This window comes from Xenopus laevis, chromosome 2S, assembly GCF_017654675.1.
Source record: "Xenopus laevis strain J_2021 chromosome 2S, Xenopus_laevis_v10.1, whole genome shotgun sequence".
Taxonomy (NCBI): Eukaryota; Metazoa; Chordata; class Amphibia; order Anura; family Pipidae; genus Xenopus; species Xenopus laevis.
Genome location: NC_054374.1, coordinates 112,067,337 through 112,094,033, shown reverse-complemented (window position 1 = coordinate 112,094,033; position 26,697 = coordinate 112,067,337). Strand labels below are relative to the sequence as shown.

General features: G+C 38.6%; 1 protein-coding gene across 3 annotated transcripts in view; it reads left to right on the top strand.

Annotated features, from left to right (window-relative positions):
• Window positions 1–26,365, top strand: part of LOC108709752 (FERM, ARHGEF and pleckstrin domain-containing protein 1) — a 116,246-nt gene extending 89,881 nt beyond the window's left edge. For all 3 annotated transcript variants that reach the window (XM_018249871.2, XM_041584282.1, XM_018249870.2), the window contains exons 14-27: window positions 3,969–4,156; window positions 5,956–6,045; window positions 7,247–7,380; window positions 9,435–9,516; window positions 10,639–10,876; window positions 12,004–12,134; window positions 12,912–12,980; window positions 13,592–13,681; window positions 15,506–15,588; window positions 16,462–16,574; window positions 16,993–17,156; window positions 22,133–22,240; window positions 24,031–24,182; window positions 25,567–26,365. In XM_018249871.2, coding sequence (XP_018105360.1) covers window positions 3,969–4,156; window positions 5,956–6,045; window positions 7,247–7,380; window positions 9,435–9,516; window positions 10,639–10,876; window positions 12,004–12,134; window positions 12,912–12,980; window positions 13,592–13,681; window positions 15,506–15,588; window positions 16,462–16,574; window positions 16,993–17,156; window positions 22,133–22,240; window positions 24,031–24,182; window positions 25,567–25,642 — 1,718 coding nt within the window. In that variant the 3' untranslated portion in view covers window positions 25,643–26,365. The remainder of the gene's footprint in view (window positions 1–3,968; window positions 4,157–5,955; window positions 6,046–7,246; window positions 7,381–9,434; window positions 9,517–10,638; window positions 10,877–12,003; window positions 12,135–12,911; window positions 12,981–13,591; window positions 13,682–15,505; window positions 15,589–16,461; window positions 16,575–16,992; window positions 17,157–22,132; window positions 22,241–24,030; window positions 24,183–25,566) is intronic.
• The last annotated feature ends 332 nt before the right edge of the window (window positions 26,366–26,697 follow it).

Genomic DNA, 26,697 nt, shown 5'->3' with positions numbered 1-26,697 from the left:
GCTCTTTAACTGATTGGCAGGGAAGCACAGCTTTCCCTCTGTCATTCAGTGAGCAGCAGTTCTATGGATAGAATGTGGAAGGCTGTCTTCTATAGACACCATTATAATCAAATAATCCAATTTTTTCAACTTAATTAAAAATGTAATTAATTCTTAATGGAAGAAAAACCAGCCTTTTGGATTTATTCACTGTTAACGTGATTTTCTAGTAGACTTATGGTATGAATATCCAAATTATGGAAAGATCCCATTATCCGGAAAGCCCCTAGTCCCAAGCATTCTGGATAACATGTTCCATGCCTGTATGCACAATTGTTGATTTGTCACCAATGCTTCCAACCATCAAAATGATTGCACTGTGTGTGTAATGGTCTAGGGGCCAGCAAGCACAAGTTTAATAGACTAACCTCACACAGAGTTATCAAGCATTGCAAACCTATTATAGGTATGGAACCTGTTATCCAGAATGCTCGGGACCTGGGGCTTTCCAGATAACAGAGCTTTCCATAATTTTGCTCTTCATCCCTTAATTCTACTAGAAAACCATTTAAACATTAAATAAACCCAATAGGCTGGTTCTGCTTCCAATGAGGTACAAGGTACTATTTTAATAATACAGAGAAAAAGGGAATCATTTTTAAAGTTGGATTATCTGATTATAATGGAGTCTATAGGAGACGGCCTTTCCGTAATTCGGAGCTTTCAGTATAACGGGTTTCCGGATAACGGAATTCCAAGATACTATATTCCAAGAAGTACTTCATGATTAGGTCCACAAGGGTAAAATAAGCAATAATTTTACTGAAGGCTGAAAATGGGAAATACAATATGTAAGTGTATCTTTTATAATAATGGAATAGAAAATTCCAGAACTTCAGCTGGGTTGGGGGCAGGGTCTGGACCAGTTGATCTTTTAAAGTTTGCTCGCAAGCAGAGTAAAATGAGTTTACTGTTGTGTGCAGCATATTTTTTCTCTAACCTCAAGTCTACATGAAATTGTGATCATTTATCTTCAAATTTATCATTTTTTCCATCAATTGATTGTGTAATCTTGCTCTTTAGTGTTAATAAAATTGCCACATTTCTACTTCTGTTTCTTGATGAAGTTTGAGTTTGGTGTTCCATTATAGACACAGGATTTTATCATCTTATACGTTTGTAAAACAAGTGGCAACTGAGAGCAGAATTGAGTTGGGTTTCTCACCTTGTACTAAATCTAGCAAGAGGTTGGTTAGAGGATGTAGAACTCTCATTTATTTTAGTTCATTTCAACCATAACCGCTTGGGACTTAATTTCATCAGGTCTTAGAGTGCTCATTATTTATTGCACTTGATCTGTCCAAACCGAATATTTAATTAGCCATTTCCTATGTATGTTCACATATATATTCAGTCTGTGCATGCCAACAGGCCAATTAGTTGGATATCTTTAGAAACCAGCCAGAATCTGGGCACCTTAGTTTTATGTAGTTTCATATGGCATCATTCATGTCTAAAAAAAAAAAAATCGCATTACCGGTATCTAAAATATCTATGGTAATATGTAGCAGTGAACATAATTGAGAATTCATATGCAGTATTTCTCACTAACGGGTTTTGTGGCACAAAAAATAGAAATATTTCATAACCATTATATTGGATTTTGTACTCCCCTATAGTAGGCAACTTGTATAGTGTAGCCATTTCTTGTTGATGGAATTATTTTAGGATACCATTTATGTGAATTGGTACAAGTGCTTAAAGGAAAACTATACCCTCAAATAATGTAGGTCTCTATAAAAATATATTGCATAAAACAGCTCATATGTAAAACTCTGCTTCATGTAAATAAACCATTTTCATAATAATATACTTTTTTAGTAGTATGTGCCATTGGGTAATTATAAATATTTTAAAAAATAAGGGCCGCCCCCTGGGATCGTATGATTCATGGTGCACACAAACATACCAACAAACCATACTTGTTAGGTCACATGAGCCAATTAACAGACAGAGTTGTGTCTTTTGCTTCCACACTTCTTCCTGTTACAGTTAGAGCTGTAGTATTTCTGGTCAGGTGATCTCTGAGGCAGCACACAGACCATAACGAAATGGTGGTTCAAGGCAAGAGATGTTAAAGGGCAATATTTGCTTAAATATATATTCCAGTTTGGTAAGATTCTTTAATATGCCACTTAATTTGATGTAAACTATCTGTTGTTCAAGTATTCATTTTGAGGGTATAGATTTCCTTTAAGGACCTTAAACTAGAAATCCAGCTCCACAATCGGATCCTATAACCTGTAAGCCAGCCGCTGCCATTCCATAGCTGACAGTTCCAATGGCACATTGCAAAGCAATTCACTGCCACTGTAGGAGAAACATTCTGCCATCCAATATTTTATCTGCTCTGCATATTTTTAGCTCTTGAACTAAACTGAGCTTTACTTGATGTGGGTGTCTGATTTACATCATTAGTGAAAAGAACAACCCGTTCCACACATCCTGTAGCAATGCCACTTCCTGTTTATAGGATAGCTGTTCCTTTATATTGTTTTCAGCTATTTTTTGTCTTTACACAAAATACATTTACAACATATATGATTTATCTGAAGGATTCCAGTAGTATTTCTCCCCTCTTACTAAAATGGCACCTTGAAGCAGATTTATTAAAGTAACAGTAACACCAAAAAATTAAAGTGTTTTAAAGTAATGAAAATATAATTTAACGTTGCCCTGCACTGGTAAAACTGAACTGTTTGCTTCAGAAACACTACTATAGTTCATATAAACAAGCTGCTGAATAGCACTGGCGGAAATTGAAAAATGGCTATATGGCACAGAATAAATAATGAATAACAGTTAAAATAACACCATTATGTTCTACAGAGCTTATCTGCTATCTGCTGTGTAACTTGAGCCTTTTCACCTTTGCGTGGCTGCCCCCATTGCTACACAGCAGGTTATTTAAATACACAATAGTAGTGTTTCTGAAGCAAACACAGCAGTTTTAACAGTACAGGGCAACACTGCATTATATTTGTATTACTTTAAAACAATTTCATGTTTTGATGTTACTGTTTCTTTAAGTGCACTTATGGTGCCATCTTAAAGGAACAGTAACATCAAAAAATGAAAGTGTTTTAAAGTAATAAAAATATAATGCAGTGCTGCCTTGCACTGGTAAAACTGCTGTGTTTGCTTTGGAAACACTACTATTGTTTATATAAATAAGCTGCTGTGTAGCAATGGGGACAGCCATTCAAAGGAGAAAAGGCTTGGGTTACACAGCAGATAAGCTCTGTAGAACATAATGGTGTTATCTGTTATCCATTAGTTAACCTGTGCCATATAGCCTTTTTTCAATTTCTGCCATTACTACACAGCAGCTTGTTTGTATGACATATCGTAGTGTTTCTGAAGCAAACAGATCAGTTTTACTAGTGCAGGGCGACAGCACATAATATTTTCATTACTTCAAAACTTTAAAAGTACTTTTGGTGTTACTGTTCCTTTAACTCTCCAGATTGACATTGTGTATATTGCTTACCCCAACACCTTTTTCATAATTTGTACATTTCTCTTTACTGAGCATATAGACTAGCTGTGCTAGGAACTCTGTCACAAGCACTCATTGGAACATGGATATGCAGCAAAAGGTATTCTTCCTGTGTTGTGTGTAGTATTGGTATGTAGTTCGGCCTTTCTCGTTTCTGTGAAATACTTTTAAAATATTGTATGGTAGAATATCTTTGTAGACACCCTTTAGTATTATGTTCACCAAATCCTCTCCAGTTTCATGTCCTTCGTCTTCTAGAATTGCATCTAACCTCTAATTTACAAAAGGCATTGGGCTGCAACAAAAAAAAAGGTACAACAGCAGCTTTTCATAGTCAACAGATCACATAAACACGAGGCTCTGACAGGAGTGCCTTTAATTGAGAGCAAAACGGTGCCCTAAATTTTGCTTTCGGTTTTTTTTTACATAGGTTCCTTAACAGGGAGTCCACATCTTTCAGAATTATCAATTTATTCTCAAGGAGGACTGATTGGCCTTAACCCATCATTGTCTCCAAATCTGAGTCCTGATGGCAAGCCCTCCTCTCCTCTTATTAGCCCATTACTGAGCGAACCTGCCTGCATCAGAACGGACGATGAGGACGAAAGTCGGAAAAAGGTACTTCTTTACTAGGCATTTGTTCATATTAGGGATGCTGAGGAACATTCCACATTTTCTTTTTATATAAAATAACGAGAACTTATTTACAATGTATTTTCATATGCAGTGGAACCTCAAATATTACATCCCCTGATTTTAAGTTTCCCCTCATTTTACATTGTTGTTTTGGGCTCCCAACTATATATTATGCACAATACTTTTCCCTGATTTTTCCATTTTCTTGGATTTTACGCCAACTTTTCTGGTCCCCTGAAAAACATAAAATGGGGGTTCTACTGTAATTAGGTCTAGCAGTTTTTCCATTTTTAACCTTGCTGTTAAATAATGGGAAAAAACTACCAAAAGTGTGCTAGTACATACTTAGCACAAAAAACTTAGGGGCAGATTTATTAAGGGTCGAGTTGAAAATTTGAATTCAAATTTTCGTTTTTTTTTAAGATCAAAACACTCATAAATTTTTGAAAAAAGTTTGAATTTCGAGATTTATCAAACTCTGCCTCTTTAAAAATTCGAATTTGACTATTTTCCACCTTAAAGGAAATTTTTTAAAAAAAAATTTGTTAGTATACGTTGAAAAAAAAAATCACCAAGACAAATTAAACTTTAAAATCACAAAGCCTTTATTAAGAAGTAACTTACCGAAACTCCGCTTCCGCTCCTGTTAAGAAAAGGCGACACGTCGATGATCCATCGTGCGGCGCTCAATTTCTCCTACCTGGCTATCTCCTATAAGGAAGGCAGGGAGGAGAAATCGAGTGTCGCACGATGGATCGCCCGATTGCTTTTTGAAGAGGAGCGCAAGCGGAGTTTCGTTAAGTTATTTCTTAATAAAGACTTTACAACTTTAAAGTTTAATTTGTCTTGGTAGTTTTTTTTCGATGTATACTGAAGAATTTAAAAAAAAAAAATGTTTTGATGTTACTGGTCCTTTAAACCTGCCGAGTTCATGTACGTATAAGTCAGTGGGAGAGGTCCAAGGACCAATTTGGACGTTACCTGACTTTTGAGTTTTTTTCGGAGAAAAATACTCTAATCAAATTTAGTCTAATTCAATTCGAATTCGATCTGAGTTTTCTAGTCTGTAAAATTTGTGCGAGTTTTAGATATTCAATTTTTATATTAAATAACCCCCCCAATCGAATTTCGAGTACATTTAAAGAACAGCTACCTATTTATATGTGTGTTTATATCTGTGTATATACACACCCATGCATCCTCCTGTAATCCGGGAAATATTTGCGAAGAGATTTGCATTTGATAAGCGGATCCCTCTCTCTTGCAGCTGTTTTAGCCATCAAGGAGCAGGAAGTGCATTCTCAGTCACAGCTGCTGTTACTGGGTGCACTGCCAATAAGCTGAATGGGCCAGCAATAAGAACAGTAAACACATGGAAACAGCACAGCACTTGAAAGCAAAGCATCACCACAGCCCTGTCAATGAGTCACTGTTCATAAAAGGATATGCAAATAAATAAATCACATGCAAAATTGAATGGATAAGACCTGAAATTGTTCGCAACAAAAAGAAAAACATATTGGTTATATATACATATTCTATAATATAATGGCAATTTCACAGCAGACTTATACTAATATATAGACTACAGACTTCTAGTACTGATAATATCCTTACAGTAGCCTTTAAAATCTATGTTCTGGGGACAAATGTTTGAAAGTGCCACGGATGGTTATTTGGGGATTTGCAGCATAAAACTGATTCTAACACTTCTTTAAATAGTATTTTGTATTTAGCTTTTTTTTCTCTTGACCATGCTGATGTGTTTCATGTTTTTGTAGAAATTTCCTACAGACAAAGCCTACTTTATTGCAAAGGAGGTTTCGACTACAGAGTGCACCTACCTGAAAGACCTGGAAGTAATTACAAAGGTAATTCATACACCAGTACACGTGCTAAGGGATCGGGCTGTAATATGAGAGATATGCCATAATATAAATGAGAATATACCATATTTAGGTGTGTATACCTGCAGTAATTATCAAGCTCTATGTTCCAGTGACAGGTAGTAACTTCTTCTATTGAGTAGGTAGGGTTGGCTAAGCGCTGTTACACACGACCATTTTTGCCTGAGGTCCCCTGCGCTGCAATTTCTTCCGTTCAACCGCAGGGGAGCGCAGGAGTAGACACAGTCAATTATTTTGAAGGGGGCTGTACTCACACAGACGAAGCCGAACGCAGGTGAAATGCAACAAAAAATGCTGCGTTTGGTGCTTACATGCGTCTGTGTGAGTACAGCCCCCATCAAAATAATTGACTGCGTCTACTCCGCACTCCCCTGCGGTTGAACAGAAGAAATTGCAACATAGGGGAGCGCAGGCAAAAACGGCTGTGTGTAAGAGCCCTTACTTGGAATGCATTCTTTCTTTGGTTTAATTGAGAAACAACTGTTATATAACTCACATTATTCAGTCTTGGCATATTTACATTTTCTTCTTGTAGCTAAGGCTGAGGGCACATGAGACACAGGCTCGGCTTCCCCATGTTTTCCCCACGGGGAAGAGAATTCAATGCACACCCTTCCACTCAGCTGTTCCCCTTCATTGACAGACACAGAGCGAATATCAGCACAAAATGCATAGTTTTGTGTTTCTGCACCATTTGTTTTTGCTGAGAGGATGGTCATGCGTAGGCTTTTCTTCCCCCTGTCTGGCAAATGCAAGTGGAAAGAAGCCGAGCCTGTGCCTCATGTGCACTCAGACTCAGTAAGTAATAAATACCTTTTATGGGCCGACTTCAGGCATGTCTATGTCTTCCTGAGCAAGATTTCCATCAGAACTGCTTGTAAATCTCTTGGACCTGTACTGGCTAATTTGTCTTATGACAGTAGCTAGAATGACTAAGAATCTTATTCTAAACTAATTTGCACAGAATGGCTTCCCCTGGAACTAAAATATATAAAACTAGTCACTGACCTTCCTGCACAGATGCATTTTAGTAACACCTTAGACAACTACATTTGACAGTGCTTACTTAACTTTCTACAGTGTTCCAGCCAACACAACATAAGAAATGCTTTGGTGATGATGCAGCCCACCATGTCCTGAACATTACGTTTTTGTCTCTTTGCAGTGGTTTCAGAATGCTGTTGGCAAAGATGATGCCATGCCAGAATCTTTAAGAAACCTTATATTTCCCAACTTTGAACCTTTACATAAATTCCATACTAGTTTTCTGAAGGAAGTTGATCAGAGACTTGGCATTTGGTAAGAATTCTGTCTTTCTGGTCTTATACACTTTTCATTGTTACTAGAATGTTCCTGAAAATGTACAGCAGCCATTCCTGCAGTTACTCAGGGCAAAAAAGATGAAATGGTGTGCATTACTGATACGCATTAAAAGTTGCCCAACTTCGTTCACATTCTATGCCAATAAAACAGTGAGCATGCACTGGATGGGATAAACCCTTCCCTCCTTAACTTTCTGGACACGGCTGGTGGATGGAGCTCTTCCCCTTATAAAGCTAACTTACGAGACAATGTGAGCACATAACAAGTTTGACAAAATTTGGGGGGACTGGTGTGATCAGGATTCTATTGCAATGTAACTAGCTCTCTCAAACTCAATGGGACCTTTTCTGCAAAAATACCTATAGTCGCAAGCAGACTGCTAACTGCTGTAACCAGTAATAAGCAGGCCCGGACTGGCAATCTGTGGGTTCTGGCAAATGCCAGAGGGGCTGCTGTACGGCTCCATCGAAAGTCACCATATAGTGGGCTGGTAGGAGGCTGTTTGGGCCTCTGTGTACTTGGTAGACAGGGCCTATTTTGACTCCCAGTCCAGGCCTGGTAATAAGATCCTTTTCATTGTATAAATCTGTGCTGAACTTGACACCATTTTTTGTTTGTTGTAAAATCAATAAAACTTTACCTTTAAAAAAAAAAAAAATTTGCCCAACTTCTTCCAACCTACAACCTGGGTACTTATATCACCATCTGGGGGATGTTTGAAATAACTGGCCCTGTAAAGTTGCACAGTCTTGGTGTATAGTTTTCCTGCTTAGTGCCTTTTGATCTCTTTTATCTGTGCATGTATTATTTGTGTTAACAATAAAGGGCACACAGTACAAAATTCTGTTCAAACATTTCCAATGAGATCTTTTATTTTTAGTTAGCTCTGAAGTAAATTTACTCTGCTTTCTGTTGGTATACCTGGAATGTTACATTGCAGCTTTTTTGCATGCCTCTTTTTCAGTTATTTCTATATGTAGAAAAGTATGTGGCAATATAATCAAAAAACTCTTTTGCTTTGCCCCATATTTACATTTTAGCTAAGACTGCTGCCAGAATAGGTAATAGGTGAAGGCCAGGTGAATTTATGCCAAATACCATTACAGAGTATCACTACTGATCCCAAGGAGTTATATACACTAAGGAGTTGATTATACACTAAAAGCAAGCTGGACTCCTGAATAAGTGTTTAAAGGAGAAGGAAAAAGTACAAGCTGGCACACAAGGCGATTCAAACCGGGGACAAGCCCCTTGTGCGTTTATTGCGTCATAACATTTCGGGTGTGTTCCCCCCCTTCGTCAGGTGACCAATGTTGTGACACAATAAATGCACAAGGGACTTGTTCCTGGTTTGAATTCCTTGTGTGCCAGCTTGAACTTTTTGCTACTTAAAAGCACCAGGCAGAATCTTTGCTGGAAGGGCACAGGAAATTTTGTACTAAAGGAGAAGGAAAGGCATTGTACACTTGTACAAGTGATTGTATGGACTTATCTGAAACCCCAGGCTATCAGCAGAAAACTGCACCGGCCCAGGGTTATACCAGTAAGCACCAAGGAGAGATCTTCTTCTGTCTTCTTCTTTCTTCAAATTTCCCTGGACAAACGCATGTGCAGTAGAACAAAATAGCCGACTTTTTAATTAAAGTTCGGCTTTTCGTTCTACTGTGCAGCCGTGCGAAGGAAAGTGGAAGACAGAAGAGGATTGCTCCGTGGTGCTCACTGCTATAACCCCGGGCCGGTGCAGTATTCTGCTGATAGGAGCACCGGCCCGGGGTTTCGGGTAAGTCGATACAATCACTTGGGGTGCCTAACATTTGGCACCCCAAGTGTATGATGCCTTTCCTTCTCCTGTAAGCCAAACAGTCACTTGAGTATCCTGTGCCTATTATGAGAGCTGCTGGTGTGCTAGGAAAGAGTTTTATTCTGTTGTCTTCTATTTTTCTTTATATAGACAAGGTGTCTTTAAAATAGAGCTTTAAAGTTCTCCTACAATTTTAATATTGTGTTGTTTTTTTTTTTTATTCCAACAGGGAAGGCAAATCCAATTCACATATGAAGGCGGATAACCAGAACATTGGGGATGTAATGCTGAAGAACATTCAGGGTATGAAGGTACTGTTGTGCAATGATATTCTTTTAAAATAAAATTATAATCTTCTAGATGTCTGCAGTCTCTGCTGCTTTTTATTGAAGATAATATTGAATAGATGACTTCATCTTTGTTCTTGTTTATTGCATAAAAAATCATTTAAACCAAATAATTCAGTATCTGAAAAAAAAAGAAAGACTTTACAGCTGTAATCAATTTGCAATTATGCAGCACATTGTTACCAGAATTAACATCTCATCAGAAAGCATATTGTTGATTTCATGCATTTCATTTAATAGTTGTGATGCTGCGATTCAGATGAGCCAGCGAAGGCAACTGATGAGCACAATAAAAAGCAATTAGCATTAAATTACTGAGAAGTGGCAGATGTACAGAGCCAAGCCTATATGAAGGAATGCTATAATGTGTATATATGGGGATGTCTAAGGTAATAAAGTGGCTATTTATTAGAGAAAAGCATTCATGGTGCCATATTGCTTGATGGTGAATGGAGGGATTTTCTGCCGAGTTAATTGTCTGGAAAATCCCAGGCTCCAATCATTCCAGGTGCTACTTGCTATTCCTGTATATTTGATCTAACTGACTGCATTAAGGTTAAGACAATCTGCCCCTTGCTTAAGACAGTAAAATGCAAGGTGTTTATTTGGTGGATGTAGTACATTTTATCTTTGTGGGATATACAGCTTAAAAGGAACAGTAACACCAACAATGTAAGTGTTTTAAAGGAACAGTTCAGTGTAAAAATAAAAACTGGGTAAATAGATAGGCTGTGCAAAATATAAAATGTTTCTAGGCAAAAATGTAATGTATAAAGGCTGGAGTGACAGGATGTCTAATATAACAGAACAGAACACTACTTCCTGCTTTTCAGCTCTCTAACTCAAGTCAGTGACTTGAAGGGAGGCCACATGTGACATAACTGTTCAGTGAGTTTGCAATTGATCCTTTGCAATTGAAATTGACAAGTGAAATGCTTTAAATAATGTATTGAACATTTATTTTATTATGTTAAAAACTGTTTATGGGGAGTCTGGGGGTGAGTGTGGCCTTGGTGGGAGCCTTTTTGTTTAAGTGGATAAAATAAATATTAGACATATTTTTACATGAACTCGTTTTCTTTTCAGCAACTCACAACTCATCTACAGAAACACTATGAAGCACTGATAGAACTGGAAAGGGCCATTAAAAACTCCCGCAAGCTGGAAAGCCTGTGCCGGGATTTTGAGCAAGAGAAGGTGTGCTATTTACCTCTCAACACCTTCTTCCTTCAGCCGTTACACAGGCTTATGCACTACAAGCAGATCATGGAAAGACTTTGTAAACACTATTCCCCAAATCATGTGGACTTCAGAGACTCTCGAGGTAAAGTCACGGAACATCCTGTTAGTTGACACCTGCAAAGGAACATCTGTTTCTATGCCACAAATGTGTAATTTCTTGTTCAGCCTTTTTCTCAAGTAAATCCTACCTAACTCACAAAGGAAAGAGAACTGTTCTACATATACTCTCATGCAATTAAAGACCTTGAGAATTTTCTACTCTCAACTTCACACTTATCCTGTGACACTGACACACACACAGAGTGGCTTGTTATTGCACACTGAGCAGCCTCATAGGTTTGTGAGTCTTTTTATGCCTTGGCAACCCAAGTATAATTCCCTTCTGGAAATCTGGACACAATGGAGAACTCGATTGCCATGTTGGTTCATCAGCCCGCAGGCAAACCGCTCCTGTCAATAAATCCATCACTTAAGCTAGTGATGCACTCTAAGGGTTAAGCCTCGTTTTTGCGGCGACCAATCTCCCCAAACGCCTTCCCTGTTCCTGCGCCGGCTAAAATGAAGAAACGCCGGTGCTAATCACACGCGGCGATTGTTTTCCAAAGTCGCCCGAAGTTCCACAAAAACAGCCTATTGGGTTTATTAAATGTTTACATGATTTACTAGTAGTATAAAGGTATGAAGATCCAAATTATGTGAAGACCCATTATCAGGGAAACGCCAGGGTGTATATTTACCAGGGAAGTTAGTGAACTTTCACTTTCACCCATTGATAAATACTCTATTAAAAATCCCATAGAAATGAATGGAGAGTGGTGGAATTTCACTCTAGAGGACTGTGGTGACCTCTAACTTCACTTTTTGATAAATAGACCCCCAGGTCCTGAGCATTCTGCATAATAGGTCCCATTCCTGTATTTAATAAGTTATTAATTCTGTGTTTCTAATGTTTCATTTTGTGCAGGGTTAGACTGCTTCCATGTACACTGCATTTTTAAAAATATGTAGAATCTTGCTCCCCGTCATCTGCAGCCTTAATCCTGTCAGACCATTACCAATGTCACCCCTCATTTTTAAGCTCTGTGCTTTTCTTATTTATGTCACAGCACTCAAACAGTAGTGCCTGAATATCATGCATTCTTGTCCATTGGCAGAAAACTCCTACACTTGGCAGCTTAGATGAAAAAATGTGTTTTTCTTTTTTGTTAGCTGCCTTGGCAGAGATAACAGAATTGGTGGCTCAACTACATGGCACTATGATAAAGATGGAAAATTTCCAGAAATTACAGGAGCTCAGAAAGGATTTAACTGGCATGGACAATTTGGTGATCCCAGGACGGGTATGTGGTTTTGGATTTACTATTGAGTGCCTGGATAATACAGAGAGGTGTAAGGGTAGCCTAGGTCACCTGAAAGGTCACCGTGTCTGACAGCTCCCAACTCCGTGCCTTTGGGTGACTACTTACATGTTGCACAATGTACGGCACAGTTAATAAATATTGATTTAAGAGAAAGTAAGTACTATTTCTAGTCATATTAGATTATATGAAATTATGTCTCCTGATTGGCAGAGCTAAAAAAAAACCTTGCTGAGCTCAAAAGCAAAATGAAGTTGTTTGCGATTAATCGCAGTTATCTGCTCCAATGGCCAGAGGAAGATTTTGCCAGTGCACAGTGCAGTCATGTAGATAACAGGGTTTTATACACAATATTGAATAGCTTTTTCCAGTGTATGAACAAGTACAAATTGCATATAGCTGCAGTTATATATTGCTTTGCTGTAGGGGCACATCCCAGGGGGTTATTTATTAAAGCCCGAATGCAAAAAACTCAAATTTTTCAAGATCTATTATACCCCGAGGCTGTAAAAAGTCCAAATCCGAAAATCCGGCATCTCCTACCGAAGTTGTATGTCTATGGATAGGTCCCTATCCTATTTGGAATTTTATGTGGTCTGCGTTGGAATAAGCCTGAAACCCCGACTATTTCTGGCTTTTCGGGCAAAAATCCGTAAAATTCTGGCTTTTCGGGAAGAAGCCAGAAAAAAATGTAGTGTTTCGGGAGATTTTTTTTTGTCCCTGATCCGATTAAATTTTTTTTTACTTTATTGCATGTAGGAGTTCATCAGGCTTGGGAGTTTAAGCAAGTTGTCTGGGAAAGGACTACAGCAGCGGATGTTTTTTTTGGTAAGTATCGTTTAAACAAATACATTATGGCAAGCTCATTGATCCTTCATATTAGACAACAAAGTAAGTACAGGTATGGAATCTGTTATCCGGAAACCCATTATCCAGAAAGCTCCGAATAACATAAAGGCCATCTCCCATAGACTCCATTTTATCCAAATAATCAAAAAAATTTAAAATGTTTTCCTTTTTTTTCTGTAAAAATAAAGCAGTACCTTGTACTTGATCTCAACTGAGATATAGTTAATCTGTATTGGAAGCAAAACCAGCCTATTGAGTTTATGTAATGTTTAAATGATTTTCTAGTAGATCCGGTATCCGGAAAACCCCAGGTCCCGCGCATTCTCCATAATAGGTCCCATACCTGCATACAATATATATTACACAGGTTTCCAGCTGCAGAGTACATGGTATTTTGTATAGTCATGAACATATCCTAATCTGTTACTAAAGTAATGTGCGTGTGTATATTATTTCTTTAAATGCCACCCAATCTGTGAATGGTATGGAGGCAGAAAACACAAATCTAAAATATTTCTTGTATATGCTGTCATTAAAACTAACTCTAACCAGTAAATAAATGTTTATGCAATAAATATTTTCTCTCGCAGTTTAACGACGTTATGATATACACAAGCAGAGGTCTGACTTCAGCAAATCAGTTTAAAGTGCATGGGCAGCTTCCTCTCTTCAATATGACTGTGAGTATTCGGGGTTTATAGTCTCATCTCTGTAATGTTACTGGTTTATTTTTTTATGCAATAAAATCAAAATTAACTGCAATGTGTTGTGGTAAGTTAATAGTTGCACAGTTTATATAGCTTTAACAAATACTGTGTATCCCCCCCCCCCCGTTGATTTGGCATCATAAGCATAAAGACTTCACCATTTGTTTGGGGAATTTGGTGTTACATCATCATGATAACTGCAATATGTGACTAATACAGGTATTGATCTGTGGTTCAGGATGAGGTTTTCTGCATAAGGGGGTGAATCAGCAGGCTATCTGTTTATTGAACATGTGATTTTTAGTTTTGCAGAGAAAATGACGCCCATAGACTCTAATGGGTAAAGAATTTGTTCCTGTCAAAAATTTGATGAGCAATTTGTCACGAATTTTTGTTGCCAATAGAATTTTCGGCAAAAAAAGTCAGATATGTCTATCACTAGTGATTTAAATTCCTACAGCCAAACACTGAAAACAGAGAAAACAGCAATCATATTTATCTTGGAGCAATTATAACAAGGACTATTTCACAGAATACTAATGAAGGGAATTTCCTGTTTAATGCAGATGTCAAACACCCATTGTTTTCTTCTTCTTTATGTGTTATTTGCATTGAAGGAAGAATTTTAAAGGGCTAAAAAGCTCAGACTATACTTTGCTTCCTTATTCTGTATAACAACTGTGTGACTTTTTTCAAAATCCTGCCTCTCATATGGGACCCAGTGCCCCAAAATTCTGGAGATGCAGCCTCATGGTGTAGTATATTTATTGTGTCATAAAGAAACAAAGGATTATGCCTTCAGTATCCACAAACTGTATAATCATATCAGCACAATGGATCGTACCGGCTGTCAGGCATATGACAGGGCTCGCAGGATTAGCAGCTGCAGACTGAATAAAGCCTACTCATATCTACAATGTTTGCATGCAAAATGGTGTGCTTATTTGTAATTATACAAAGGAAGGACGTTACTACCTGGGGCTGGGCATGAGCACTATACACACAGTAGCACATCACCCAGTGGTAACAAAGTAGAATACATCAGCTCATGAGAATGCTTCTGCACACGTGAGACAGATGGGAGCAAAGTGTACAGGCCTGAATTTGGGGCAGGCTGATCCTACTTCTAAAGGAATACAGATACAATTTTCTTTAATAGTTTACATGTACTTTTATTTCAATTTATTACAGAGATTAATCCCAACTTCACAAAATGTAGTGTTATTATTATTATTTGATATTTTACTTTAAGGCTTGCTTAGCAGAAGCTGTACATTTGTAGAGAAAGTACCATTACACCATTGTTTATCTACAGGGATATCTCCTGACATGACACTCAGAAATAATTGTATCCAGGTCTATTTTTTATTTTCCACTCTGACTTTCAGTAAAGCAGCTTTTAAGTTCTACTTTCACTTGATGATGCTGGAATGGGATTTAGGCGGGGAAGTCACATTTTTGTAGTAAAGTGGCAGCCTGTTCTAATATGGAAATGTTACTAGTTACTGTTGCAGAGCTTGTGTAATGTCAGATGTGCATTTTGAAATACAGGGAGCCCCTTCTGACTTGTGCATTGACCTTGCACAATAGTGTACTACATAGTGCACAAAATATTTATTTACAGATTAGTTTATTAGGAACGATAATAAAGAACTGACACACCATATATCCTGACATACCCCTGACATACCCAAGTTCTATGCCAGTGTATAAGCCCCTGAGCAATGCCTCCTCCACCCACTAGTTACATAATTGCCTATAATTGAAGTGTTTGTATGCATGTCTCTTGTCTTTCAGGTAGAAGAAAGTGAAGATGAATGGGGAGTACCTCACTGCATTACCTTACGGAGTCAGAATCAAGCTATCATTGTTGCAGCCAGGTAAAGTGCTGCTCTGTATATTCTTTATTATTGTGTGTTTACAAGGGAAAGATGCCAAATGTCCATGACCATATTTAGTGGTAATTAAAGCGGTACATGGGCTGTTTAATCATGGATAGAGACTAAAGGTGGCCATAGACGTAACAATTACGATCTTTCTTGGAAGAGATCCTTCCAAGAAAGATTGTTCATTTCAATACCACGTGTAGAGCTGAATCGTCAGATATACAGGTAGAAACAATAGAATTCTTTCTGTATCTAACAATTCAGAACTAACAATGGATGATGTTCGGGTGTCTTCAAATTTTCCGTTTCAACGAGCCGACCAATATCCAAGTCTTCTGCCCATAACTGTCGGCTTGTTTCCCACCATACACGCACCGGATATCGTATGAAAATTTATTTTGTACAATATTATATGTGCGTCTATGGCCACCCTACGGAGGCAGGCTTATCAAAATCCAAGAGATATTAATCAACACATATTTATAAAGCATTCATAGATTCTGCAGCCTCTTTTCTTTTTATTATAATAGAGGGGACAGTGTCTGGATGTTTGGTTTGATAGCAGCAGCCCAAGCAGAATAACAAATGGCCAAAAAGTCATCCAGATTGTCCCTGTTGGATTTTTCTACTGAACTTTATTCATTTATCTCAGAGTTAGCTGTACAACCAGTTCTGCTTTGATGCACAAATTTGCAACTACCTTTGCTTAATACCAGCAGCAGATCAGAGCTGAGGAATATAGTCTTGTTATAGTCTTGGTGTAACCTACTAAACTCAGTAGGACAGAGTCTGCATTAAACTGGTTGGTTTTAGCAAGCTGGTTATTACACAGCTATATAAATTTGTCCATTCATTTTTTCCCCCTAGTACTCATCCTGAAATGGAAAGATGGAGTGAGGATATTCAGATGGCCATTGATCTGGCTGAGAAAAGCTGCGGCCCTGTACCTGAGCTCTTGGCTAGTAGCCCTCCTGATGGCAGTAAGTAAACAAAGTGTAGATCAGACATGACCGCAATGGCCAAAGGTCATAGGACCTATTAGCAAGTAATGATTGAAATTTAAATGAAAGATCATTTGTGTTTATAAATACCAACCAGTCTGGATTATTGACTTCTGCGATACATACATTCCAGTGACACTCAAATGACTTCCTGCTGTATATGGTGCATTTCTGGCAAGAAATGTAACAACCATATTTGTCAGCAGCTGGATAAAGATCACTTTCCCTTACAATTCCTTAGCAAAAATAGTTCTAGAACCAATTGATAACATAGAAATATCATATTTAGCAAGTAATAATAAAAACTGCCAGGGAAGATTTGTGCTAATTCCACACAGAATAATGTTAGTGATAACTGTGCTGCTGTCACTGAACTTGTGCATTGATTGTGTCACAGAGACACCAGAGGAAGGACCTACAGACCAGGAGTCAGAGGATGATTTAAGTGCGTCCCGCACATCTCTGGAGAGACAGTCACCTCATCGTGGGAACACCACTGTCCATGTTTGCTGGCACAGAAACACTAGTGTATCCATGATTGACTTCAGCTTTGCCGTGGAGGTACATAACCTGTCATACATTAACAATTTCCTCTGTATATATGATATATTTTTGTTGATCCAGTGCTATGTTTGTGGGTCATATAATTAAGGCAACACAAAAGTTGGCATTAGTACATAATGAATTACATTGACCTGATAACCAGAAATCAGGGCTCAGAGTCTGACTCACTCTGTAAAATGTGTACCTAGAAATCCCAGCTGCACTGATATATGAATACCCATTGTATTATGTTGTTTTGGGTGCAGTAAGCTTAGCACATTTCTTCACCCAGTTTTGTATTAAATGGGAAATATTGTAAAAATTAAAATTTAATATAAGCTTCCTCATACTGAAATAAAAAACTTTCTGAAATAATCAAGTATATATTCACTATTCCTCTCTCAGCATCTATTTCTCTTCATTCTTCAGAAGTTGGGTGTCAGATGAATGATCCAATATATCTTATAGGGAGGCTTCCTTTCTTAGCAGATGTATAAGAGCTCACTCAATTAACTGATTCCAGTACAAATAAAATAACTGGCTTTTGCACAAATTCTGCATGAAGAGAGACACGATGTCTGGTGACTTTAATAAAGTGAGCTCTAATACATCTTCTAGGCAAAAGGAGCCCCCTAAAAGATATATTGGATCATTCATCTGACACCCAACTGCAGAATGAGGTGAAACAGATGCTGAGAGACAAATATTGAAGATAAACTTGATTATTTCAAAAACAATGGCGAATTTTTAATTGATTGTATTTAAAAAGTTTCTTATTTCAGTATGCTGACGCTTATATTACATTTTGCAATAGTTCCTCAGAATAGGTGAACTCTGCTTTTGCTACTTAATGATTTATTTAATGCTTGCACCACAAGAATGGTCTATGTGTTTAACTAAACTATTAAATAAAATTACTATTGACTAATAGAATGAATAAGTCACATGTCACTAGATGGCAACAGCCTTTTGTAAATCTATAACAGGCAAACATTTAGTAAAATCCTTCTCGAAGCTCAAGTGGCAGGTGCAGGCGAAATCAATGCGTCCATTTAAAGGCAAATAACCATGTTTCACACCGTAAGCATAGAAACACAATATTATATGCCATTATATGTGTATGTGTGACACACACACTGTGGAAGTGATTCTGCATTTTGTCAACTCTATTTTGAGGAACTTGAGTAAAGTAGCCCATTTGGAGTAATACAACAAAGGTATGGCATCCCTCATCTGGAAACTTGTTATCAATAAAGCTCTGCATTACGGAAGCCCATCTCCCATAGAGTGCATGAAAGCAAATAATAATACAGTAATAACTGGAGTAATAATAAAACTATACTTTAGTGTAAATAATTTTTAGCCGACTTAAGTTATGGGGATTCAAATTACAGGAAGATCCCTTAAAAAAGCTTCAGGTTCCAAGTATTCCAGATAATAGAACTGAATCATTGACCTATGCCTGTAGTGCGCTGTAATTGGCACCTCTAATATTCCAGCCCTATTCTTTAAAACATCATCTTGTTCTTGTTACCTGTGGATTCTGGGCTCAGGCCATACTGTTGGTTTCAAGGCTTGTGTTTGGAGCCTTTTGATTGCTGGGCAGTGCAGTCCCTGTTTAAACACTATTCCTAATGGATTGCTGGATCACAGACAAGGACACAGATATTCACATTTCCTGTAAAATATAGAGGTCACTTTTAAAATAAATTGGCAAGTAAGCCGTGTATTACCTTGGCAATGCTGAGCATTTCACTTGACATTTAAAGAAACAAAATAAACAAAAAAAAATCATATTTAAAGACTAGGATTAGCTGCATCATAGACTGCTGGTTAAGTAGTCCAGACTGCTACAGTACATTATGTGTCCCAGCTCGCTGCCCCACTGTATAATTAGCTGGCTCCTGCCAGAATTGTATCTTTTCTTTCACATGGCAATGGGCACGCAAAGGGTTAATCCCCCTGCTGTGAGGGAGGCACAGGAAATGACAAAATAAAAGGAACTCCCCTCGCCTTGGCGCCTATTCTTTTTCTTCCTGTCGTGGAAAAAATACCCTCTTCACCAGCAGAGCTGCTCTCCCTCTGTCTGAAGCTCCTGAGCCGAGATTGTGTGTGCGCCCCAGGAGGAGCCCGTGGGCTCATGGCCATCCGTTGCCAAAAACGCAATAACTCGCAATGCTGCTCCGTTGAGCAGCGCATGCGCAATAAGATGCTGAAGCGCCCATTACTCACGTCCATCCTGAATGCGGGATGGCGCCAAAAAATATTTTTTAAAAAAACCCTAAGCTGCTACATTGAACCTGTATGTGGCTGGTTGCTGCTTCTCATGGCAGAACAGTGTGTAGTAACTGCATTTCTGAGACCCAGGTGTAAGTAGTTACCTATGGGAGTTATATCACGCTGGGAGCTCAGGTTGATTAAACAAAGTAACCTGTTATGTGCATATGTTTTGCATGCTGTCTGTAATGAGTCACAGACGCTCACATTCAAGCTCCATAAGGGTAAGCATGGAATGGAGAGAGATTTTATGGGACTAAAAAAACTTCGGACAGTAAGTACAATTCACTTTTTCTTTAGAGGAGTTTGTCACACAGAGATGAATCCAGCAGAAGAAAAAGCTCAAGAAAAGAATGCATGGCTTGTGACAATCCTGCCATGCCGGATAAAAGGCTTTGTAAAAAGTGCCTGACGGATGCGATCGAACCGGCTCAAGACCAAATGGCAAACATGATGGACTGGATGCAATCCACCTTTAAACAGTCCATGGCTACAATGGTGGATGAGGTTACGGGAAAAGCCATGAATAACCAGACTAAACGGGGTTATACACCATCTAGTGGTAAAACTTTGGTTAGAGGAACTGAGGATTTCAAAAACTCAAGCACCTCTGAAGGTGAAATACCTCTCTCTGATTCAGAAACAGAAGAGATAGAGGAGACACCATTCAACATTGAATTTATTGAACCACTGATTAAACATATGAGAGCCACATTGGACCTAGATGAGGAGGTCCTTTACCAAAACAAGATAAAATGTTCAAATCAAGTTCAAAAAGCACTCAAGTGTTTCCCGTACATGAAGTTATTTCCAAAATGATACAATCGGAATGGGAAACCCCAGACAAGAAACTGGGGGAATCTAAACGTTTCACTAAAATGTACCCATTTTCAGAACAAGAAGTAAAGAATTGGGTGTCCACCCCCAAAGTGGATGCTGCTATTACCAGAATAGCCCGACGAACAACACTACCTGTGGACGAGGGAGTGTCCCTAAAGGATGCTATGGAAAGAAGGCAAGATGCCATATTAAAGAAGATGTACTTGGTAGGAGGGATGTCATGCAAGATCGCGGTAGCAACCACTTCACTGGCCAGAGCTAACAATTTATGGATTACGGACATCGAAAATGCCATCAAGTCAGGGGCGGATAATGAAAAAATCCTAGACATCATTCAAGATATAAAAACAGCCAACAATTTCACAGCTGAGGCTTCACTCGATGGATCGAGAATTGCAGCAATTCTACTTCACCAAGGAGCAATACTGCACCCAGACACAAACAGCTGGTCACTAACGGCTTGGAAACTGAAAGGATCAGGCTGAGCAAACTAGGATTATCCAACTCCACAATCGCCACCGTGTTGGCTTCAAAAAAGAATTCAACACACATCAAATATGCAAAATCTTGGGAGGTCTTTACACAATGGTGTAAGGAGAAAGACCACAACCCTGTTAAGGCTTCAGAAATCATTTTACTGGAAATTCTTCAAGCAGGAGTTGATCGGGGGTTAAGCCTCTCCACCCTGAAAGGGCAAATAACTGCAATATCCTCATACACCAGCGTGCAGTGGGCTGCTAACCAACTTATCAAAAAGTTTCTTCAAGGTCTAAAAAAGCTCAGGCCCATCATCAGATCTGAAGTACCTCCCTGGGATCTATCCCTGGTTCTTAATGCTCTGACGGTAAGTCCCTTTGAACCACTGGGAAATGCATCACTCAAGTTTCTGTGTCTAAAAACTGTTTATCTGCTAGCCATTACATCAGCAAGACGAGTAAGTGAGTTGCATGCGTTATCCATCAAAACCTCAAAAATGACGTTCTTCCCAGACAAAGTGCTACTTAAAACAGCAGATGGATTCTTGCCTAAAGTTCCCTCTAGATTCCACCAGTGTCAAGATTTGGTTTTGCCCACATTTCATTCTGACCCGCAAAATCAACAAGAAGAAAAACTGCACACCTTAGACGTAGTCAGATGCCTTCGTACCTACCTGGACAAGGTTGCAGTCTTCAGAAAAACAGACTACCTACTTGTTACCACTGGAGGCAGCGGCGCAGGAAACCGAGCTTCAAAGAGTACAATTGCTAGTTGGATAAAACATCCAGACGGCTTACTCATTACAGGCAGCACCTGAGCCAGCAGCGAAAGCTCTACCAGAGGGATGGCAGCATCTTGGGAACTCATCCGCAAAAGAACCTGGTCTTCGTTTTGTACATTTTCTAAACACTACATGTTCGATACCTACTCCAAAGGTCTGGCAAGCTTTGGGCATTCCATTCTGGCTGCTGCAACTCCCAATAAATAATTACTGCATATATATATATGGGGTTATGGTTCTTTTGTTAAGCTTGTTAAGTCCCTTTGTGTGCCCACTGCCATGTGGAAGGAGCAGGAAAGCGGAAAATCATATCATATTTACCGAGATTTTCGCTTCCTGGACTGGAACATGGCAGTGGGCAGGGGCTTCCCTCCCAGGGGTATTTTATTTACTCAGTCAGTAAGAATGGGCTCCAAGGAGAGGGGAGTTCCTTTTATATTGTCATTTCCTGTGCCTCCTTCACGGCAGGATGATTAACCCTTTGTGTGCCCACTGCCATGTTTCAGTCCAGGAAACAAAAATCTCGGTAAGTATGATATGATTTTCTGCTTTCCTATTATGTCCCAGCCTTGTGCTCGGCCAAACTGCACTGTAACCTGCTCTCTCTTTTCTTTCACAGAATCAGTTCTCCGGAAACCTGCTGCGCAAGTTCAAAAACAGCAATGGCTGGCAGAAACTATGGGTGGTGTTCACTAATTTCTGCCTCTTTTTCTACAAGTCACACCAGGTAAATCCAGCCCCTCTCCTGTATTGTTAAAAGGGGCAGCACTTAATCAATTTATATTCTGACTCAGTTTAATTGCTCTTTATTTTTTATTTTGGTTCAATATGTAGCTTTTTGTTTAGCATCTATGCAGTTGTGACAGGTCAGCTGCTATCTGGTTGCTAGCTGTGGCGTAATTGACTAGCAGTTAGCGCATATGCTGCTTGAATTGCATCAGCGGGGGCACTGGTACATTATAGGATATGCCGGGCCCCTCTGAAGATTTTCATGCGGTAGATTTTCTTGGCCACTGGTTGCTAGGGTTTTATTTACCTTTAGAAGCAGACAGTGGTTTGAATGAGAGACTTGTAGATGAATAGGAGATGGTCTAAATAGGTCTATAAAAGTAATTAAATGTAATAATAAACACAGAACAACTGAAAAATTGCTCGGAATATGACCTGATATAACATACTAAAAGGTAACTTAAATGCGACCCACCTCTTTAATTAACCAAGTATCTGAACATTAAATTATCCTTTTCTTTTGCAGTAAAATGACAATTATGTATGCTTTATATAGAAGAAAAAACTAAAGCAATCTGTTTTCCGGTTGATCAGATCACTGGATTAACCAGGAAGTACATAGAAGCTTCTGCTAATTTGATTAAGTAGAGCAGTTTTGGGCTGGTGTGTGTCAGTACTGGTAGCAATGGGAGTGGCTAGGAGGTGACTTTGGTCACATTGGAGACTCTGGATAGTTTTACAAGATCGATGAGTGGGAATCTCAAAAATTTTACTGGACTGAACATGCTAAAAAGAATACAGGTATGGGATTTGTTATCAGGAAACCTGATTTCCAAATTACAGAAACGCCATCTCACATAGACTCCATTATAATCAATCAATTTTTTTTTTAAATGGTTTCCCTTTTCTCTGTGTTAATAAAACTTTTACGAGATATAATTAATCCTTTCTGGAAGCAAAATCAGCCTATTGAGTTTATTTATTGTTCAAATAATTTTCTAGTAGACTTAAGGTATGAAGATCCAAATTACAGAAAGATCTGTTATGCGGAAAACCCCTGATCCTGAGCATTCAGGATAAAGCTGGCCATAGACGCAAAGATCAGACCGTATTAATTGTCCCGACTTTTTTTCCTCCGTCGGAGATCAGTTGTTTGCATATCAGACAGGCTATCGGCTGCTGATAATATCTCTGCGTGTATTGCCGATCGTACGATTTTCAGAGGGAGACTGTCACTAGCTTTGGTCGGACATAACTTTCATACAATTACTGGCAGGGGCAGAACATCAGCTGATCTGTTCTTTTACTACTTTATTTGATCGGAATGGTTAGTGGCAGGTCGGGAGATGGGAAAGTCAGATCGTACGATGATTCATACGATCGGATCTTTGCGTCTATGGCCACCGTCCCATACCTGTATATGCATTTCATATTTTTTTTTAATTCTGAGGTTTTCCCTCCTGGGGGCTCAGAGCAGTAGGTGCGGGTGGGGGTATCCAGCAGGCCAGTTGGTGAAATTGATATTGAGGGTGAATGCTCATTAGCTGCCCTGGGTTACCGTGGAGATCTAATAGGTGATCATTAAACCAATGTTTCTATATATTTGCTGCAGGTGTTTGATCACACATACATTCCTCACACCTCTACACCAGATGTACCTAACCTATTGTGTGCTTTAGATTTAAGCATAGAAAAGAAACTGTCATGATTTTGTCTTTCATTGTATAATAAGCTGAATGGTTTAGTTCCTGGTTTATGTTATCTAACATGATTCTATCTCCCCCACAGGACAGTCACCCATTGGCCAGTCTCCCTTTGCTGGGATATTCTCTTACCATTCCCTCTGAATCAGAAAATATCCACAAGGATTATGTCTTTAAACTTCACTTCAAGTCACATGTCTATTACTTCAGAGCTGAGAATGAATATACTTTTGATAGGTAAGAGACTTACTGTGTCTGCTCCCTTTAGTGCTAGCCTTAGGGGGTTATTTACTAAACGCAGAATGCAAAAATCATGAAAAATGTTTGATTTTTATATATATATATATATATATAGTCCAGTAAATGAAAGCACTCACAGCTCCATTGTAAAGTTAAAGTTTAAAAGGTTTCTTTATTGAACCCACATCAGATCAACGCGTTTCAACCCCCACAGGGCCGTCATCAGGATATATATATATATATATATATAATCTGACTTTAAAAAAATCATTAATGTTTTCAGAATTTATTAAACCCAGAGGATGAAAAAGTCCAAATCAGAAAATCCAGCATAATTTTTTTATGTGTGCTGGGTTTCGTCCCAGGTATGGGATCCGTAATCCGGAAACCCGTTATCCAGAAAGCTCAGAATTACGGAAAGGCTCCCATAGACTACATAATAATCAAATAATCCAGATTTTTAAAAATGATTTCCTTTTTCTCTGTAAAAATAAAACAGTAGCTTGTACTTGATCCCAACTAAGATATAATTAATCCTTATTGGAAGCAAAACCAGCTTATTGGATTTATTTCATGTTTACATAATTTTCTAGAAGACTTAAGGTATGAAGATCCAAATTATGGAAAGATCCGTTATCCAAACAACACCATGTCCCAAGCATTCTGGATAACAGGTCCCATACCTGTACCCCGAAGTTTTCGAAAAAATATGATGAAAAATAAAAAAAAAACACGTGAAAATCTGATTTTTTTTCCTGCAAAGCTAATTTTAGGGAAAATGTAATAAAGAAGTGCAAAAAGCCAGAGCGGATTTGATCGGAGTTTGTAGCAGAAAATATTGAGATAAATTCAGACTTTGATAAATAACCCCCATAGAGTGCCCAAGTTTTCATAGATATGTGTCAGTTGCAGGTAGGAGGAATGGCAAACCCCGCTATTCCCTAAAAACATGTGGGGTTCAGTTTATGTTCTGATCTGGGTTTGGCAAAAAAAAATGGGAAACAATAATGGACACTATTTTGTTTAGAATGAAAGAGAACAGAGGGGACAGAATCAGGCCAGATGTTGTATATGACTTCTTCTATTCTTCTATTAGTCTTCTACACTAATATAAAATCAGATTTTTCTAGGTTATTGCATAAAATATAATTGCAGCTATAATTAAATAATGTTCTAGTTGTATCATCACAGTGGTACGACACTATAGCTGCAGGTTAACACTGGCTCTATGAGTGAGGGTGCCATTAGATAGAGAGTGGTGGTATAAAAAGGATGGATCATACCATCAGTGCTAAGGAATGGGGATTATAAAGAAATGCTAAAACCAAAGATCTTGTGTTGTGTGCGTTAAAATCATGCAGCCGTTCTTCATGTTCTGCAGGTGGATGGAAGTTATTCGAAGTGCCACAGATTCTGCCAGTCGCTCGCTGAGCCGCAAAGAGTCGCACATGTACTGAACATTCCTTACAGTATACGCCAGTGGGAATCTGATACCAGCCCCAGTTCTTGCTGAATTTTATGTGAGGCCGCAGCTGTGGTTCCACCAAAACCCAAGGATCCTGCTCAGAATTGCCTTTCTTTTAGCAGCTTCGTATGGGCAAACACTTTTTTAGACTATGCCGTGAGCCCGACCTTCTCTGGATTGAGCCCACACTGAGCGCCCCACGATGTACCATAAACTCTGAATTTGAACGTGTGCCAACAACAATGTCATGTCTAGTGGCAAATGATTCTCCTTGTTTTCTTATCTTGTTCCTACCCTTCCACTTGCAGTTTAACATGTCCGTGTAGAATTGGTACAAAAGGTCAATGTTTTTCAAGTGTTTTAAATTATAAAGCTTTCCCTTCAATACTCCTGCTATATATAGTTGTTTCCACGAAGGTTTCCATGCCTACAAAGCACTTTAATCCGCTCAGAAACAGCGTTAGCGCAAATCCGTATTTACTAAAACTCCTCTCCCTTTATACAGCCAGTGTTTCCATATGGCCAGAATGAAATTAACCCACGCCAAGCATTTCTTCTCAGTATCAGTGCACAGGCATCATTGGAAAATACTTTTTGTTTAATTTTTTTTTTTTTTTACAATGTACAAACTTTGCATCCGATTGTGCTCCGGACTTTTTTGACATGGATGTTGTGCCTTTTTATTTTTTATAAAATATATATATTCTTTTTTGTGCTTTAGACCTTTTATTTAGTACACTGCCCCACTGCACTATAAATGCACTGGCTGAAATCAGGAAGACAGGATTTTACAAAGATGCAATAAATGAAATGCACAATTAACATCCATTTTCAGTATCGTGAGGATAGATGGGAGCATTGGGTGACTTCACTATAAACAGGACTGGCCAACATGAGGTCATTGGTCAAATGAAGCCCTTCAGACAACTCCTGTTTTTTTTGGCCCCCAGTATATCCAAGTTGTCACATCTTATTTTGCATTTTTTTATTGTGCTTTTTGTTTTAAGATACTTTTAGGGTAAGGCCACACTGAGCGTTTTGGGGGAT